The sequence below is a fragment of the Juglans regia genome, chromosome 1 (assembly GCF_001411555.2).
Source record: "Juglans regia cultivar Chandler chromosome 1, Walnut 2.0, whole genome shotgun sequence".
NCBI lineage: Eukaryota > Viridiplantae > Streptophyta > Magnoliopsida > Fagales > Juglandaceae > Juglans > Juglans regia.
Window position 1 is genome coordinate 9,860,575 of NC_049901.1, and position 19,862 is coordinate 9,880,436.

General features: G+C 37.7%; 1 protein-coding gene and 1 non-coding gene across 5 annotated transcripts; one reads left to right on the top strand and one right to left on the bottom strand.

Annotated features, from left to right (window-relative positions):
- Nucleotides 1-1,792: 1,792 nt before the first annotated feature.
- Nucleotides 1,793-13,074, bottom strand: LOC108998651 (anthocyanidin 3-O-glucosyltransferase 2-like). 4 transcript variants are annotated; one of them, XM_018975277.2, is made up of 3 exons: nucleotides 11,442-13,074; nucleotides 9,577-9,679; nucleotides 8,225-8,872 (listed from the first exon to the last, which is right to left on the bottom strand). In XM_018975277.2, exons 1-3 carry the CDS (start codon nucleotides 12,872-12,874, stop codon nucleotides 8,573-8,575), a joined length of 1,836 nt encoding a protein of 611 aa, XP_018830822.2. In that variant the 5' UTR covers nucleotides 12,875-13,074; the 3' UTR covers nucleotides 8,225-8,572. The 4 variants fall into 4 exon arrangements, with proteins under 4 accessions (XP_035544158.1, XP_018830826.2, XP_018830822.2 ...); XM_035688265.1 differs by lacking the exons at nucleotides 8,225-8,872; nucleotides 9,577-9,679 and adding an exon at nucleotides 1,793-1,973 and having other exon boundaries at nucleotides 11,442-13,069; XM_018975281.2 differs by lacking the exons at nucleotides 8,225-8,872; nucleotides 9,577-9,679 and adding an exon at nucleotides 7,850-7,880 and having other exon boundaries at nucleotides 11,442-13,068.
- Nucleotides 13,075-19,398: 6,324 nt separating this feature from the next.
- Nucleotides 19,399-19,528, top strand: LOC118344346. Its single transcript, XR_004798118.1, has one exon. It is a non-coding gene; the product is annotated as a small nucleolar RNA snoR80 (small nucleolar RNA).
- The last annotated feature ends 334 nt before the right edge of the window (nucleotides 19,529-19,862 follow it).

The following is a 19,862-nucleotide window of genomic DNA, read 5'->3' on the forward strand; positions in this document are numbered from 1 at the left end:
GTGATTGTGACTTGTGAATAGTAAAAATGGATGATTGAGATTTGTTGTTGTTGTATGTGTCTGTTGAGTGATTTGCTATGTCATCCAATTTATTGTGTATCATGCATCTGTGCATTTTATGTTATTGCTATCCAACTTGTTTAAATAACTCTGTTGTGTTCTGCCATGTCATCCAATTTATTCAGGTCTTGGTAATATTTTGGGGGTGTGTGCGTGTCATGACCCTAAGCCAAGATAGAGTATTATCTTAGTGAAGCTCCTTTGGTCATTCAGAAACATAATAAACTGATGTGATGTCCCATAAGTTGTCGTCGGGCGATAACGGGATCGGACGGGACAATAACGCTCTCATACCGACTCCGTGGCCTCTTGCTGGCAGGGTTAAAGGATACTTGGTCATATACGTGCTAGGCGCGAAACTGGGCATTGCTCTTTACGAAGTTACATACACGAACGTTACCCGTGGTGTGACGATGAGAGCCAGGATGTGCAGATGGTCCATAAGGAAGACTATGGTGCATGCATAATGAAACAAATGGATATGTTTGGGCCAATGGGGGTTTTGGCTTGAGTGATTAAATGTGTCTTTTGGGAAAAGTGGGTGGACTTGTTACTATATGTTTTATTGTATGGATGTGGACGTATTGGTTGTATTAATATGTTTTAATCTCTTGAATATTGTTTGGTTACTTACTTGCTGAAATTTCATAATCTTATTGTGGTGTTTTATCCTACGATTCCATCTTATTGAACCGTAGACTTTAACGCAAGTAATGAGTATGAGCCTAAGGGACCGGCTCTGCCGAAGGCATAACTTGCTAATATTATTGCTTTGGAGATATGAGATTTGTTTCCCCTCAAATTATGTTGTTGTCTTCTTTTAATTACCTATGGGATAACTGCATAATTCTCTTAGAGGATATTTGTTATTAAACAGTTTTAAACTTTCTAGTACATAGTAAGAATGTCTCTTTTATTTTTTTGTTGCGATTATTATATTGTACACTTATTGCATGTTGTACATATTCTGAACAATTATCGTTGGAGTACATGACCACAGTGTGAGCACTCGCTGATATATTAAACTTACAATCTCATATTCCATAAACTCATTTCATAAATTCTACGAAATCTATAACCTCTATCATCCTAATAGATTTAAAACTATTATCTCAATTACGACTTAGGCTACGTTTAGATATTGAAGTGAATTGAGTTGAGTTGAATTGAGATGATAAAATATTATTAGAATATTATTTATTATTATTATTATTATTTTAAAGTTTGAAAAAATTAAATTATTTATTATATTTTATATTAGAATTTGAAAAAATTATAATGATGAATTTAAATAAATTAAAATGGATTGATGATTCAAACGAAACCTTAAAATTCCTACTCCAAAAAGATCACCTAGACCGAGTCATTCCGTTCAAAGTAGGGGTGATACCCGCCCCCTACGGGGCAGGGCCACCCCTCCCCCACCTCCTACACCACCGCATGGGAGGGGCGCCTCCCCACAGCCCGTGACCCCACCCGTGGGCCTCCGGATCGCCCAGTCCGCTGCCCGGAATCAGTTTTTGGGCCCCCCTGGGCCCAGAATTCGTTTTGGGCCACGTTGGGCCCATTATTTATATTTAAAAAAATATAAATTTAAAAACAGAAAAGAAATATTTTTTTTTTGATAAGTAGATATTAAGTTTTAACTATTAAATAATTAAGTAATATTCATCACTAAGGCAGTAAGACACTATGCTACAAGCCTACAATAAATAGTTTACAATTATACAAATTAAGAGAACTAATAAACTATTACACTATTACAAACTCTTCTAAAAAAAATAAATATTACAAATTATATAATTAACTATTGTAGCAACATTACAATAATTGTAAATTAAGAAAATTAATTTTGGGGGTGGAGCCGTAGTTGTGAGTTCACTGAGTTGTGTCGAATGTCGATTGCTGTGAGACTGAAAATCAATAAGTTAAAAATAAAAGTTAATAAGTCAAAAAACCTGAAATATTAATAAGTTAAAAATAAAACAAATTAGAATTAAAAAGTTATAAAAATGAAACAAAGTTTTAAATGCAAAAAACAATTAGTGAAGAAATTATGCAAACCATGGCAATGGTGAGTCCAATACAAAAGTCATACTGCATCGGAGGTAGCCGTAGACGCCGTCTCATGTATCACTATAAGTATTAAATTTGAAATGAAATTAAAGAATACCAATTAAATGAAAATAAATAAATGAAAATAAGAAATTAGAATAAATACCAGATCCAAACTGATCATCACCCTCCTCCTCGACGTCGGCCTCCTCATACTCAAGAACATCCGGAACATGAATTGGAGTTACCTTGATCCAATTCTGCGTGCAAATCAAAGCCTCCACAGTGGCAGGAGCTAATGAACTCCGAAATGAATCTAATACACGTCCTCCGATGCTAAAGGCCGACTCTGAGGCTACTGTGCTAACAGGGATGGCCAAAAGTGTGCGGGCTATCTCTCCAAGGATGGGATACTTCACAGCATTCACCTTCCACCAACTTAATATATCGAAATCTCGTGAAAATGGTAGCATCTCTGTTGCTAAGTATCTGTCTATCTCTGACTGAGCCTCTACAGAAGTCCGGAGGAAGGGGGCCTGCTCATACCTCTCACCCCACTCCAATCTACGCCTTTTCCCACTCTCGACTTCAGGAAACTGTGAGCCTGAGGCTGAGGGGGTAGATGTAGGTGCCGCAATATTACCACCCCGCAGGGTGGAAAACTCATCAAATAATCTAGTAAGGGTTTCCCGAACCCTTGCTGCAATAAGCTCCGCCCATACTTGCCCGTACGCAAGGCCCAATCCAAATATCATGCCATCCAACTTATACCTCGGGTCAAAGACGACAGCTACATATAACAAAATATTAGCCCTAGTTAAATCTCCCCAATACTTGTCGTACTTTGACCTCATAACCAATGCCATCTCCCGCAGCCTAATGTGACCACCCGCGACCATGTCATCTAATTCTTCTTTTACCCTACATATTTGCTGGCATACAACATTGGATGTAGGGTACAAAGTTCCAGATAGCCTCGTGGTGATATCGTAAAAAAGCCTCAAAAAGTCTACAAAAATAGTTACAACTTCCCAATCATCAGCTACGGGTTTCCCCAATCCCCCGTGATCATCAAAATATTTTACATATTGGATGTCTTCATCACCCAATAATGCAAATGCCAGCCTATATTCTTGGGCCGCCTCCAACATCAGAAATGTTGAGTTCCATCGTGTAGGCATATTAGTACAAAGACCCTTCTTAGATGTTAGACCCGCAGATCTCGCAGCAACCTTGAATTTCTCCAACCTTGAAGGAGAAGATCTCACCCATCTCACAGCAGTCCTAACTCGAGCAATCGAGTCATGAAGATCTCTCAAACCATCACTGACAATCAAATTCAGAATATGTGCTGCACATCTCACATGCAGACACTCACCACCCATAAGTGTCTTATTTGCCTCTCTAAGATAAGTTCTCAAATGTCCTAATGCAACATCGTTAGACGAGGCATTATCGACTGTGACTGTAACAACTCGGCTCAAACCCCACTCTTTTATTGAAGCCTCCAAGGCCTTCCCAACTGTCTCACCCTTATGATCGGTGATTTTACAAAATTTTATAATTTTCTTGTGTAATGTCCAATGGCAATCAATAAAATGCACAGTCAAAGACAAATAATTAAAATTTTGGATCGATGTCCAAGTGTCAGTGGTGAGACAAACAAATTGATCCGTCAATTGACCCCTCAACTTCTCATTTTCAATGTAAAAATGCTTTTTTACATCCTTTGCCATCGTGTGGCGAGAGGGAATATTAAACCTTGGTTCCAAGTAGTGAGAATACGCCTGGAACCCTTTCCCGTCTACAATTTGAAAAGGTAGCTCGTCCATTATGACCATACGAGCTAGATGTCTTCTACACTCATCGGGATCATACTTAGTATACCCCCTCAAACTTGCACCCCCACTAGTCCCATCCGCCATTTTTTGAAGTCCAACTTCTAGCCTAGATTGGCTTTTATCTTGTAATGATCTTAATATTGGACTTTTTTTGCATTGCTCTTCTAAGTGCACCTTTAATTGAGAGGTGCCATGTTTCCTATAGTGACATCCATAAATTTTACCACAATGGTTACACTTGGCTTGGGGGTTACTTGAGTCACCACCCTGTAATTTGGTGAAATGAGTCCAAACTACTGAAGCAGGTTTCTTGCTGGGCTTGGGGGCGGGGCAAGGTGCCGTAGGGCTAGGGGTAGGGGTATGAGTAGGAGGGGTAGGTGTAGGTGTAGGTGTAGGGGTAGGGGTGCCCTCGGCCTGAAAAGGAGAGCTCGCACTCGAATCCGCTGGAATATCCATGAACTAAAGCAAACAAGAAATCTGAAATAATAGAAAACATAACAACTATATAATGAACATAAAAGAAAAGTAGAATAACAAAAAGTATCACACTATCACTTTACATTCATATATATATATATATGTGTACTTTGGTTATAAAATGTAATAAAATATATTAACAACAAATACACTATATGTTGTTAATAAAGTATATTAACAAATACACTATATGAGGCAAGAAAATATGGATGTTTCCTTTATTTAAGTAAGGTGGAAAAGTCCACATCCAACAAATTAAAAAATATTAACAAAGAAATGAGAAATAAAAAAATAATATTGAATTTTTGGACTCTTATCTTCTTCTTTTTTTCTTTTTCTTTTTATAAACATATCTTTTGGGATATTGAGATGTATGCTTAATTATATATAGGCAATATCTATATGTATGCTTTTTATAAACATATCTTTTGAAACAAGCTAGAAAGTCCCCAATATTCTTTATCCGACCTAAAGTATAAATTAGTTAAATCATGTACAGCAAAAATAAGCTTTTTAATTTCCTTGTTCAGAAACTTTCATAAAATAACATCTAAAATCAAATATTACCTTTATTTTTAATATTTTATTTTTATGCATCATATATGGGTAGGGAATAAATAAAGAAAGATATATAGGAATCATCTCACATAATTCAATATCTAAAACACTTGTCCTAAAGAGTCTTGCTAGTTATTAAATCTGTCCAAATCCTAAGCTTTTTTTCTGAAGCATATATGATGTATATATCAAAATGAATGAAAAAAATAAAAATAAAGAAAAAAAAGGGTAACGTTACTCGTTATCAATGGTCACACGGTCACACCAATTGATATCACACGTTTTTACTTTTTAGTAGTTTCATAATTCAATAATTTAAATATATCAATACAACTGTATTACTGAGAATCATTAAAATTAAAGATGAAGAATAGTATATTTTAATAATCCTAATATATATAATATATTAGTTAATTAGTTAATTATTAGTCATATTAATAATCCTAATATATATAATATATTAATATTATTTTAGAGACAGACTGTAAAATAAAATGATTTCTCATTCTGTAATTTAGGGTTTCGGATTTGAGCCCTAAATTAATTTAGGGGTTCCAATCCAAATTAATTACACAATTAATTTCAATCCAAACCGAAATAATTACAGAAATGAGAAAACAAACACAATTCACATGCATTTCACGGACTCATTCAAATTTCAAACCAAAACACATGCACAATCTAAGCTCCACAGCACACAATTCACAAAAATCCCATCCTCCATCTCCGATAAACCCCATCCTTCCTCCAATCTCCATTAAAAATATAAATCACAACAAAATAAAATAGGATAGGGTTTGAGTTTCTTACCTTTCGGGATTCGGATCTTCGGTGAGATGCAGAGAAAGGGACCGGATGGGCGCGGATGCGCACGGCGACGTTGAAGCCAGACGCTGGTAGCTGGGTGCGGCGCCGGAAACTCAGACTCAGAGAGAGGGAGGGTTGAGCGGAGAGACAGAGATGAGAGAAGTGAGGGTCTGAGAGTGAGCGAGGCCGAGGGAGGGAATCGGGGGGGGGCGATCCCAGATGAAACGACGTAGTTTCGCTGGGTTTTAAAATCTAACACGATGAAACGACGTCGCTTCATGCTGCCTTTTTTATATATATATATAAAAACACCACATGTTTGTACCTTATCCCCACCTCTGGGCCCTGATAGGCCAAGTATGGGTGAGCCCCGCCACTGACCATGGACGGGAAACGCCGACGGGCATGAAACGGGCCGGGGCAGCGGGGCCCACCCCTAGTTCAAAGCCTCAATATTATAAAAATAAACTAAATCAATAAAAGTTCAGGCTTACTACACTTAAATATTCATACCTATGAAGCTGAAATTCAAGCCACGCAAAAATAAAGTCTTAGATTCAAGCCTATAATTCTACGGAACCATAAATGCGCGCTATTTGCCACAAATTTCCAACATCAGGCTGTCCACTGTCCAGATGGAGAAGCTGGACAAGAACCAAGTGGCACCAAATTAAGTTAAGTTCCAAACACGAAAACCTGCACTCGGTGCAGACAAATTTACTTTTAATCCGTTCGGCACTTCGCTCCACTCGGTACAGGCAAATTCGGCACTGACAAAATGGGCACAGCCGAGCAGGATATTCCATCAATCTCTCGTACAAAGAAAATCAACTTGGCGTTCCCAATGGAAGCAAATCATTCAATCCTCTGCAATTAAGTGCAAAAATCACAGCCTTAAGCCCAGCAGCTGTCGTCCATACCAAGTGAGTCCAACTCTAACCTTTCACGGGTAGGTTTGCTTATCATTTTCATTTCTTTTCATCTTTATAATTTTTTAATTTTTATATAAAATATAATAAATAATTTAATTTTTTCAAATTTCCCCATCACCTTTCCTTGGACTTGCCCAAAATCACCCACCCTCCAGCGCAATATCGAGAGCCTACTTACTTCACCATGATCAGAGGACATCCCACATCCAAAGAAAAAGTCACAAACAGTACAGCTTACAAGTGCGGTAAAAGTATCAGAAGAGGAGGACTTCCAGATCATCACCGACCAAAACAAGCATCCCTGAGGAAGCAACCTTGGCAGCCATGTTACTTGAAATACAGTAGGGCTTCCAGGGGAAAAATACAATTAACTCCATATCAGAAAGCATAACTATCCATGGCATCCGAAAAATTCAAAAAAGCTGAAGAGGTAAGCTTCAACCAGCCTTCACCCGAGACATGAAGACACTAGTGTGAATTGTAAGGGGCTCCCCCGATCCAAGACAATCAGAAATCTAATGGCCAATATTAGAAAATATAACTCGGACATCATCTTTTTGTCAGAAATCATAGTGCCTATAGAACACACCTGATCTATTATAAATAGTCTTAGTTTTCATCACTTTGTAAATTTTCTAGCCTCTAAGAAAAAAAGAGGTCTTTTGCTTATGTAGCGTCCGGGTGTAGACGTAGAGAATGTAAATATTAATGCTAATGCTGTCTCTATTTTAATCTACTCTGATCTCCCTTATCATACATGGCTAGTAACATGTATATGCACTAGCTCAGTGGAATATGAAAGAAAGTTTTTGGCAACAACTAGAATCAATATCTCGAGCTTTCTCGTGTCCATGGTGCTACATAGGAGACTTCAATGACCTGTTAAATCAGTCTAAAAAATTTAGCGGTCGCCCAGTCCCATCATACTCAGTTGGTGATTTGAAAACTCTGATGTATATTCATGGCATGATCAAAATAGGCTTCACAGTCACGTCATTCACATGGACAAATAATACACAAGGCATCACACTTATCAGAGAAAGACTGGATCGCAAAATAGTTTACCAGCAAATAGCAATGGAGACTCTTATTACTTGATGCCATATTACAACACCTGGCCTCCATGGCATTGGATCACCACATGTTGCTCCTAAATACAACAACTCATCAACAACGATCATACTTTTGAAGAATTCTAGATCCATGAACCACTCAATCAAGTAATAATTCAGGAAGCATAGAGCAAACTGTTCAATGGAACTCCGGGCTATATACTTCACAAAAAAAATCAAGGCCATAAAAGAAGCCCTCAAACATTAGAACAAAATTCATTTTGGAAAGATTTAAGTCAAGATTCAAAAAATAGAAACTGAACTTATTGAAGTGCAGAGTCGCAATCCCTCTTTCCAGAACCAAGCAAGAGAAACAACTTCAAAATAGTCTCCAGGAACAACTAAGACACAAGGAAGTTCTTTGGCATAAAAAATCCAGAATTTTATGGTTAACATCGACTGACCCCAACGCCAAATTCTATCATTTTTCAACAGCCATTCAGAGACACAGGAATGCCATCGACTCTCTCAAATTGGGCTTAGGTAATTAGACAATAGACCAAACTATTATTGAATCATCTTTAATTAATAATTTCTAGTCCATATGCTCAACCTCAACACCAAATTTCCCTAGACTTCTTGATAATCTCTTTAAAAAGCAAATCACGGATTCAAATAATGTTTATCTTAGTGTCACGCCAAATGAAGAGGAGATATTTGCTGCACTAAAACAAATCCTAACTCAAAAAGCTTCGGGGCCAAACAATATGACTGCTTTCTTATATAAACACTATTGGACGATTATAAAAAGAATATCTTTGCCACTGTGCAAAACTTCTTCCAAAATAGAAAGCTCCTCAGACAGATGAACTATACAAATATTGCTTTGATCCCAAAGAACCCCAACCCAAACGCACCCCATCATTATTGTCCGAGTCTTACCAATGTCGTCTATAAAATCATCACCAAGATTTTGGCAAACATATTCAAATCCAACTTGCCTCACATTGTCTCCCCACTCCAAATCGCCTTCATTCCCGGTCGGAATATTAAAGAAAACACAATGATGGCCCATGTGATTTTTCGCTACCTAAAGAAAAAATCAGGAAAAAATATCACTTATGGCAATCAAACTCGACATGGAAAAAACATTCGATTGCATAGAGTGGGAATTCCTGTTTACAGTGATGAGAGTAATGGGATACAATAACAAATGGATCAATCTGGTTAAAGAGTGTGTTTCAACTACAACATTCTCAATCCTAATTAATGGAACACCGAGAGGCTTCTTCAAAGCACAACGGGGAGTCAGACAAGGTGATCCCATTTCACCCTTCCTTTTTCAACTGAGTATGGAAATGGTATCTATAGATTAATAGCTAAAGTAGAAGCACAAGGTAATATTGAAGGGATTTGACTAAATAGAAATTGTCTTCCAATTTCACACTTACTATTTATAGACGACCCTATCATTTTTGGGAATGTCAATGAAAGTAATGCTCAAAGAAATTCCTAAATTTCTGGAACAATATCAAGATTAGTCAGGCCAAAGAGTAAATCACAAGTAGAACTTGATTTGTATCACAAGGAATACAAATCTTGTAACCAAAGCAGGAATCACAAGGATAATGCCATACAAATCATCATGAGCTAGAATGATCTTTCAGTAGAGTAAAAAAGATAATTAAAAGGAATTATTGGGGAGAATCAACAAGAAACTAGAAAGTTGGAAATCAAAATTGCTATCACAAGCCGGATAAACCATGCTAATTAGAATTGTGGAAAGCAACCTACCTTCATATCAAATGTCCTCGTTTCTGTTGTATTAGTGTGCAAGTCTCTAAATACCAGCTTTAAAAAGTTCTGGTGGGGTCTCTCAAATAACAAGAAATAAAATCTGACATTGAAGTCAATATGTCAACTCATAATTTCAGAAAGAGTTGGCCTACGAAGAATGGAAAATAGGAATATAGTTCTGCTAGCAAAAATAGGTTGGGAAATGAGTCAAGCCAATTTAGGCATTTAGCATTCGCTCCTATAAGCAAAATACCTCAACGCCACAAATTTTTGGAATGCAAAAAACAAAATTATCAGACTCTTGGCTATAGAAGGGAATTCTAAAGATAAGAGAGCTTGTCACAAAAGGTAAATGCTATCAAATCTTCAATCCATTATCAGTCAATATATATGGTTAAAACCTTAGATCCCCACACTCGACAATTTCAAACCATGACCTCAGCAACACATGAATGAAGCCTTTCCCTTTTTTAAGGTCTCTGATTTAATTATCAAAATCCCTGATCATGGAATATTCCAAAACTATAAACTCTGTTTGAACAAGACAATATCACAAGAATCTAAAAAATCCACCTCTCCCAAAATAACAGGAGATTCTCTGCAAAAACAGCGTACCATATAATGGCAAAAACCCATAGAGCATCTCTACAAAACTTCCCAAGTCCAATATTGGAAAAACTTTGAAAGCTGAAAATCCATGATTGACATAAACTGCTACTTTGAAAAATCATATGGAATATACTCCCCTCCCGAGCAAGAATCAGCAGTGTCATTCCAAATTTTCAACCCAGAAACTGTCTAATGTGTAAGGAGAAGAAGAAACATCACTCCACCTCTTCATACAATGCCCATACACTCGAATACTATGGAGTCAAAGCAGCAGGCCATCAAATCTCGCATCACTGCCGACCACAATGTCAAATTGGATATTACCGATTATCAACCTAGAGCCAATCTTGGGACTAAACGCTCTAGAGGTTCACTAGTTCTAGATTTTTAAACCCTCTAATGTTGGATTTCATCTAGTGGCAATGAACTGAGGTTCACTATGTAGCTGATAACGTAAGAAAATGAAGTGAGATATTTTTTTATTTTTCAAGTTCTATGTTTTGTCTGGCTTTACAAATTACTTCAATCATGAATGATAAAACACATGCAGGAGCTGAAACGGAGACCATTTCTGCCGAGAAAGAAAAAGTGCACCAGAGTAATCCATCAGTCATCAGATAGGAAAAAACAGAAGTGGAAGATGATCAGATATGAAAGATGTAAAAAGCTTTTAAGAAAATTAAAAAAACAAAAAGACAAAAAAATTCCAATTTATACAATAATGTGGGGACGGTAACATTACCACTCCGGGAAAATCTTTTTACTTTTTTTCATTTTTGGAATATGAAAATAATAAAAGAGAGAAAGACATGTGCACCATGACAGAATAAGAAATGAAGATGATGACCAGATAGTGAGACTGGTAGGCGGGATTAGTGAAGAAAAGTGGGGCAGACACAGGCGGGTTTGGTGTTGGTTCACTTGAATGGAATCGTTGGGAGTTGGGACATTCTTTTTACAACACAACACAATCGACACATATTTCCAATTCAATCACAATCACAATCACGATCGGTTCCAATACAAGTAAGCTACGGCTTTATCCATCTAGTCAGGAGTGAACATCATGTAGAGCTGATTTTCATGAGTTGGACATGCATGGTGATGGTACCGTGACCAGGGCATAACTAGGATTGTTTTTAATAGATAAATTGGACGAACAATAAGTAGTTTGAGCGTTTTATTGATTTCTCTCGCCACACTTTAGAACTCTCAAACATGGAAACTTCAAAAGATAAAAGCAAATCACTTACTTCCTCGCAGGTACTGTAACATTTGCTATCATAGCCTCAATCAACCGACCAAGTGATGCATATGAAGATCCACCTTCAATCACAGCCTGTCTGCTTTTTTCACTCATCTCTTTGACCCTCTTCCTCACCTCGCTATCAGCTTCCATCAAGCATTTCACTGCGTTCTCTATCTCCTCGGCCATGACAAGCACGCCACTACCAAGCCTGTAATTTATTTTCAACTCCACTGCTAACCCCAGATCCCTTACCATCTGGAATGCATTGGTTTGCTGTTCCGCGTAAAGTGGCCAAGTAGCAATAGGTACACCATGCCACAGGCTCTCCAAGATGGAGTTCCACCCGCAATGGGACACAAACCCTCCGATCGCTTTGTGGGCAAGGACCTCCACTTGTGGAGCCCATCCGCATATCATTCCAATACCTCTGGTTCTTTCCAGGAATCCGGGTGGCAAGATCTCCTCGAGATTCTCGGCATCAGTAGGTTTGGCTAACCCATCATCTCGAGATGGCAGACGTGCTGACCACAGAAACCGGTGGCCACTCCTCTCGAGCCCAAGCGCAGTCTCTTTCAACTGGGGTTCTCCAAAACTCCCCCGGCTTCCAAAGCATAAGAAAACAACTGATGATGGAGGTTGATCATCAAGCCACTTCATTATCTCATGCTTGGCCTGATTATCCCCTGAAGGCGCCTTACCCTTGAGGTCAATCATCGGTCCCACTGTGTAAACCGGAGGTGTTCCATCGTTAAAAAAAGAGCTTGCCGCATGAGATTCCAGCTCAGAAAACGTGTTGATAATAATACCATCGGCCTCTTTGTACTTTCTACCATGGTTTACATTGCAGATGTACCCACCTTCCTTGTTGAGCGCAAATGAAGACAAAGCACCTGGAGGAACTGGATTGACATAACTCGGAATGACTGACTCGGGATCGGTTTCCCTAAACTCAATGCCCACCTGGTCATGACGGGTTGGAAGGTAGAGCATGAAGCCAAAAAAGGCAGCATTAGCGGTAAAGAAGACATAAGACGGGACACCAAGCTCGTGAGCCACATCAATCATGGAGGAGCAGAACAAATCGACCACCAAACCGGCAAGTGGAAGCGAAGCGGATAACACATGGTTGATGATAGCTTCTTTGACATGACTTCTGTAGTTCTCTACGTACTCGGTGATGAATTTCTCAACAGACTTAAAGAAAAGCTCTTTCGGGGGAGGATCTACTTGAGGAAGATGAATAAATCTTACACGGGTGTCGGAGGCAGCGATAAACTGTACGAGGCTATGGTTGGTGGGGGCAAATGCTGGGTTCATGACGAGAACCGTGATGGAGAAACGGTCATCTCTATCAAGCAAATGCTTTGCAAACGCAAGGGTGGATGCGAGGTGACCCATTCCAGGGGTAGGAATGAACACAAGCTCTGCTCTCTTCATCTTGTACTAAAGGTTAAGTGGTTATGACGAGACGCCGGCTTCTATATATTCTTCCCTTGCCTCGTTATCTATAGGTTGCTCCCGTTTTTAAGCGTTATTTTGTACGTTTTCTATGAATCTGGTCGTTGTTATAATCTCGTCAAACGAGCATGTGAGATCCATTAGCTCCGATCTAGATTTCCCTAAAATATAAATATGAGGTAACAAAACTGAACACGTTTTCAATATCTATCGTTTTTAAATCCTTGCCAGCTTGTTCACTTCCTGTGCAATTTTGGTTGGACTCACAATCTTCTGGCAGGTCAGGACAATTGATAGGAGAAATCTAGCATATTTATTTGCAGTAATGATATGTATAAGTTATTATTTATTTTAATATTCTATATTTATAAATTTTTTTAATAGAGTGTTGAAATCAGGCTTGCAACCCAACTTGAAACAGTAAGGTTTATACCTAATCCAACCCAAAATATTACCAGTTAAGCAATGCTAGGTACAGTCTCTAAATAGAGACTGCAATACAAGTCTAAGTTATTTTAACTTTAAAATTTTTTAAAATTATAAAATTATCCCTCTTAAAATGATGTTTTCTCTCATTTAATAATGTGCTTGCACATACAGTCCCCACTTGAGGACTGTAAATAGAATTTCTCTTACCAGTTAAGCCCAATTCGACCCGACCTGATCAAAATAAAATTAGATCGAACTTGTATGACCCGACCAGGTCTTACACCGTGGAATAAGAGCCAAATGATGGAAGAAGGGGACTTGATGGAAGCGTCCGAAGACGAATCCAAGGGACCAGATGATGATGTCCCAATGTCAAGCGGAAAGTAAAAGCTATTCTCGATTAATGATTGATGGTAAAGGGTAGAAGAAGAAGACGAAGGAAAAACGGAGCATGAATTATAGGAATTATATGGCATGAAACCGAGTATATCAAACCGAGAGAAGCCTTCGAAACGATATGTAGAAAATGGGTTATTTTTCCTTAACGAGCAAATGCCTTATAAACCCACTACCACAACACCGTCTTCCGTCTTCCCACCGAGCACCCCCGTGGAGATTGGCTCACACGATGTGGTTCAACAAGCAGATCTCTGTAAATGCAGATTGCAGATCTCAGATCTCAATTCCTACTACAAATTACGTTGATTTTTAACAATAATCCGGACAGAGTAGCCACCAACCAAAAGCTTGTTTACAATAGCTAGACCTAAATAAGAGACTCAATTGGTGACACGGACCACTTGTCTGCATCCTCGATGCCCATACCCATGGAGGAAACACATACTCCTTTAAATTGTTCCTCATCTTTCCTCCTTTGCAAGCCTGCACAAGCCACCAACATACACCGGAGTTCCTCCAGCTCCACCCTCATGCTCTCTTCTGACCCCAAAATCCCCATATCTTAATAAAAGATGCAATTAGTATCTGCTCCAAACTTCAGCTCTGTCATGGCTAAGTGTTGGCCAACACAAACACGAGTCCCGAATCCAAATGTGATAAATGCTTGTGGAATCTTGCAGGCCCCACTAATTCCGTGGGAAAATCTTTCTGGATTGAACTCTTGGGCATCAGGCCCCCATAGATCTAGGTGTTGCTGTAACGTTGCAACAGGAATCTAGATGTCTATACCTTCTGCAATCAGCTTGCTCTATAGTTTCAAGATCTCGAAATCCATTGATTGAGGAGAACTGAAGATGAGAACCATTTTATATACAAACGGGTTGAAAAAAAAAATACAAACCCGTTATCTAGTCGGGTTGGAGACCCAATCATATCATAACCCGACAAAATGCGGGCTAGGTCAGGTCATCAGATTTACGATTATTTTGCATAGCCTTAGTTGAGATATTTTTTATAGAGTATATAATGTGTGATAATGAATAGTGACTGATGAGAAAAATATTTCATTTATAAAATTAAAAAATGGGAAATTAGCATACAACTTTAGTTTCAAGCCTTGATATGTTTACTCTCTGATCTTATTTTCAACTTTCAGAGCTTCTGCTTCTTTACTTAAATTGGTACCATTTGCTTCTTGTTCAGCTTCACCATCTGGACAGGAAACAACTTGATGTTGGAAATTTGTGGCAAATAGAATTTATGATTCTTGCTTTAAATATTTTTTTAAAAAGATTTTTAATTACTTGACTTGAACCAACCACAAAATGAATAGGTAACTTTCACTACATCACATTCACATTCCATCTCCTATAAATTTTCTTAAATTTTACTTAAAATATACCATTCCTAAAATTTTATCCTAAATTTTACTAATATTTCAAAACTCTCTTACGACTCATTCCGTATACTTTCTTTATTGTATTAAAATAATATTTCTCTATTCTTTCTTTATTATTATTTTTCTTACGTACGTGTACAATCGTAACTACTAACTATTTTGTCTTTTTTCTTATGTTGAGCAATATCACATTGTACGTAAATTTTGAACACGAAGCTGATTTTTTATCCAGGGTACGAGAATAGTTTTGAATTATTATAGTTTTTCAAATAATAAATATTCACATTTTTCCAATAGTATTTATTTGTAATGGATAAATAAAAAGCAATATTATAGTTTTTGTCCAGATCTAACGATGATCGAAATGATTTAACTTTTAGGCACAACCAAAGGAGACAACTAGATAAATTTGTTTTTTTCACACGTTAAGATAAATTACACACTTCATAACTTGTAGATTCATTCTCAATAACTAAAATGGTTAATGAAATGAGAATGTGTACTAGATTGAATATTTTCTCAATTCTACATAAAAGTACTACTATTGCCCATACACCAACACCAAAACACAAATTACATATGCGAACAATAAAATTATATTACAATTACAAGTACTAAAATTGCCCATACATCGGCCTCAAAATTTTAATACATGTCGCAATAAGATTGCTCAGAAATTTTCAAAATAAATTGCCAAAACAAATAACCACGACATCGAAATTGCTATAATGAAACTGGTTTTCTCCAATTTTCTCTTATGCCTCTAAAATAATTTCTAGTTGATGTCGATTGGTTTGGATATTCATTGATACTTATATATTTTGAAAACGAGAGAAAACCTTGGGGCTTGGTGAGCTTCGTGGGAGCAAACGGCGGCGAGTTAGGGGCCGAGCTTGGTGGGGGATCATGGTCGGCGGGAGGGGAAGCTGTGGTGGTGGTGGTGGCGCCGTTGGGCAGTGCAGAAGTTACACAACCCGAATGGGTTCTACAAGGCCAAGAGAGAGAAAGAGGGAGCGTGGGGGTGGTGGCTGGGGTAGGTGTGGACACCGAAGCGTGGGGAAGGCCATGGGCTGGACGGTGTCGCTGGACGGTGGCGCACGACGATTGGCTAGGGGAAAGACGCACGGAGAGAAAGGAGAGAGAGGGAGGTCGCACAAGCTGGAAGAGAAGCAGGAAAAAATGAAGGAGGAAAGAGCAAGAAGAAGAAAAAGAAAAAGAGGAGAAAAAGAAAAAGGGAAAAAAAACAAGTGAGAGAAATAAATGAGATTCAATCCTCACATCTTGGATCACAAAAATGATCAAACGAAAAAGATTTCAAAACAGTAAGTTAAATAAAATAATTTAAACACAATGAATAGCTTAAATAAAATAATAATAAAATTCAACAATAAATTAATTTAAAATAAAGATCATTTTAAATAATGAACAATAATTAATAACAATAAAACACATTGAATTTAAATTTCACAATTAAAAGTCATAAAATAATATCACGTAAATTATCTAAAATTTTAAAAAAGTCCATAATCATAAGAAATGTAATACTTACTTAATGAAAAAATACACGTAAATACGGGGTATCAGAGAACTTGTCTTTGATATTTGCTTGATTGAGTGCTCCATAATCCAACACATCCTCCAAGTTCCATCATCTTGTTTAACAAGCAGAACATGAGACGATACCACTTGTAAAATGATACCACTTGTAAGGTGCTTTCTAGATCCTCAATACCATTAACTCATAATCACACAGAGGAAAGCAACAAAGAAGCACAGAAAGAATTCGCAAAGAATGATCAAGATTCCATTGCAAATCTTGCAGGGAATCTTCGAGGGATTCTCAACTTCCAGAAAATGATTTTACTTTAATTTTTTATGCCAATTACATGATCACTTCTGCTTTTATAGAGCAGTCGTAAAGAAGAAAAACAATGTAATGCTCTAATACTCAAAACGCCAATTACAAAGAATTAAACGCAAATTACAACACGCCATTTTACTTATTCTTTTCCACAGACCAAAATGTGCCGTTTTACTTATTTCTTTAAATAGATCAAAACGCGCCGTTTCACTAAAGGACTTCATTTCATTATCTCAGTTCTTCTACGTACAACCGAGACGAGTAACCGTTAAGCAACCGGCTAATAAATATATTATTAAGAAAAAGAGAGAAGAAAAAAGAAAGTGACAAAACCAACGGAGTCATGAAGTACAAAACAAGGAAATGGAAAATCAAGAGAGTGTCATCGTCGTCGTGGGTCTGAACCAGTGGTCATCATCGTGGGTAGCCGGTCTTGAGTAGCCAAATCTGTGCCGGTGGTCATCGTCGTGGACTCGTGGGTAGCGTTATGGGTAGTCGAATCTATTGAAAGTGGTCGTCGTTTGTAACCCCCTCCCCCCCTCTCTCTCTCTAAAATATGCTCTCATCTGCAAGCCAAACAATAGATTGTCACTATTTATGGGAAAAAAAAATTTTGTCGCTCTCCACTGGGCAACACCTCAACAGAGTAAGGCCAAGCTTTCTACTGTTAAACATCATCTACACAGTATACCCACTCTCAAACTTCATCATCGGACTATTAGAAATTGCTGCACGCACAAATCCCACCCACCAATTCACCACCATTTCAGATAACAAATTCTAATCTCCATAAACCCCTTCATAAAAAATAAAAAAATAAAAAACCAGAACAAAAAGCAAAGAAAATGTTATACTTCCATAGATCTATACCTTTTTGGTTGTTTAGGAAAAGACTATGAAGAGAAAATCAGAAGAATATGAAAGGAGAGGAAAAAGCTGGTAAAGTTGATTTTGAGGAAGAAAAATTTTATTTGCAGTTGATATATTATTTTTATAGTTCTCTAAAATTATAATGTTTTTTCTATTCTTCAACTCGGCTATGTTCTTCCAGAGATCTATTCCGGATGCAGATGCAGAGGCAGACGATGCGAGGAAAGACGAGAGAGAAACATGAAGTCAGTTTCAAGTTTTTAATTCAATTGGAGGCTTTAAATGCAACAGAAAACAAAATATAAGAAAAGTCAACCGGCCACATGGGACGCGGTGCCCCCGCGGTTTCCCTGGCCGGTTGTAAGTAGACATTTTCTTTCTATTATTCCAATTCCGTTGTTCAGCTTCTACACAGACTGCACTTCCATTCTTACATTCACCCTCTTAGAGCACTGGCAATGGACTAACCATTGCCAAGTTCAAGTCTAATTTACATTTGAAATTTAGCTAAAATCTCTGGCATTGAACTCGGCAAAGCTATATTTTTCTAACTTTAGCTACAGTAAAATCTCCACACTCGTTATACTTGGCGAGTAACTGTTGAAGAAGCAAACATTTATTTTATTATTTCCGCTCTCTTTCCCTCGTGATTTCTATTTCCCTCGTATTTGCCCTCATCTCTTTCCCTCGTCTCTTTGCCCTCGTCTTTCCCTCGTCTCTTTGCCCTCGTCTCGCCATCGTCTCTTTGCCGTCGTCTCTCTGCCCTCGTCTCGGCTTCGCATCTCGTCTTTTCCCCTTTCCCTCACCCTTTCCATTTTTGCAGCTCCATCGCGGCTTCTCTCTCTCGCTCTTCTCTCCGTTTGCCATTTTCTTTTTCTGAAACTCTGATCCTTCTTCTCTCTTTCTCAATCGATTTTCTCTCCTTTCGTGGGTCGATCTTCGACGGTTGGGCAATTTCCCCTCTCTCTCTCTCTCTGTCGGCTTGGTTCAACAACACAGAACTCTCTCTCGATTTGGGTAAGCTTTATTTGGGTAAGCTTTGTATTGAGTACGAATTTGTTAATTTCTGAAATGGGTATGAATTTGTTTGGGTAAGCTGGTTATTATCGTTGCTGATTTTTTTACAGTTGGTGTTGTTGATTTGTCTGAAGTTTGTGTATGGTTATGTTTCTTCAGTTGTTCATTATCGCGTCCAGCCAAACCTCCTCTCAGAGTCTGAGAGTTGAGCCCCCATATATATATATATATGTATATATATATTTTTTTTTTCTGTTTTCAGTAACTACAATCCATTGTTTCTGTTTTATTGCATTTGTAAATCTTCCCCAAACAACTCCCGTAGATAGGAACATTGTAATGCACCTATATTGACTAATGAAGTGAAAATAGTCCACAACATAAAAACACAGCAATCTTTGCTAAATAATAATGATCAGAATAGGATACTTGTTTGCTATACAATACTTGTTTGCTATACAATACTTGTTTTTCTATCACTTTGCTGTTATTGTTTGCTCTCTCCTTTCATGTAAGCATACTTTAGGGTGTATTTATGTGTGTATATAGTAGTATATGTATGTGGGTAATGGTTTGGACGCTACATATAACGTTTGTGGCTATACCGATCGATGGTTTCTTTCAATGCCATTTGATCCCGAAAACACCACATATATTATTTGTTAAGACACTTTTCTAACTCCACAACCAAAAACAGAGTTTACTTTTCTGTTTTTTGCAAAATAGATGAGGAATAAAATGTGTTTGTTGTTCTTCTTTGCAAAACAGAACAAGAAGTTTAATTTTGTTGATGTTTTGCAAAGTTGTTCTTTTTCTTTGCAAAACAGAACAAGAAGTTGATTTCTTTGCTATTTTTCTACATCTTTCTTTGCATACCAGCTTATCCAAACAAATTGATGATGTAATATTTGTTGTTTTTGTAATTTAGTGGACTGTTTTGTAATTAGTGGACTGTTTTGATGGAAGGGTGGACTGTTTTTGTAATTTTAGTG

Bases quoted from the DNA above. Each gene is read 5' to 3' on its own strand.
- LOC108998651 (XM_018975277.2), bottom strand. From the start codon at position 12,874: ATGAAGAGAGCAGAGCTTGTGTTCATTCCTACCCCTGGAATGGGTCAC. The intron at 9,680-11,441 runs GTAAGTGATTTG...CTTCAATGTCAG, and splicing joins GTTACAGTACCTGCGAGGAA to ATTTTATTTCTTGTTATTTG. The intron at 8,873-9,576 runs GTAGGTTGCTTT...TTTTTTCTTTAG, and splicing joins CGAGGACATTTGATATGAAG to GTAGCGAAAAATCACATGGG.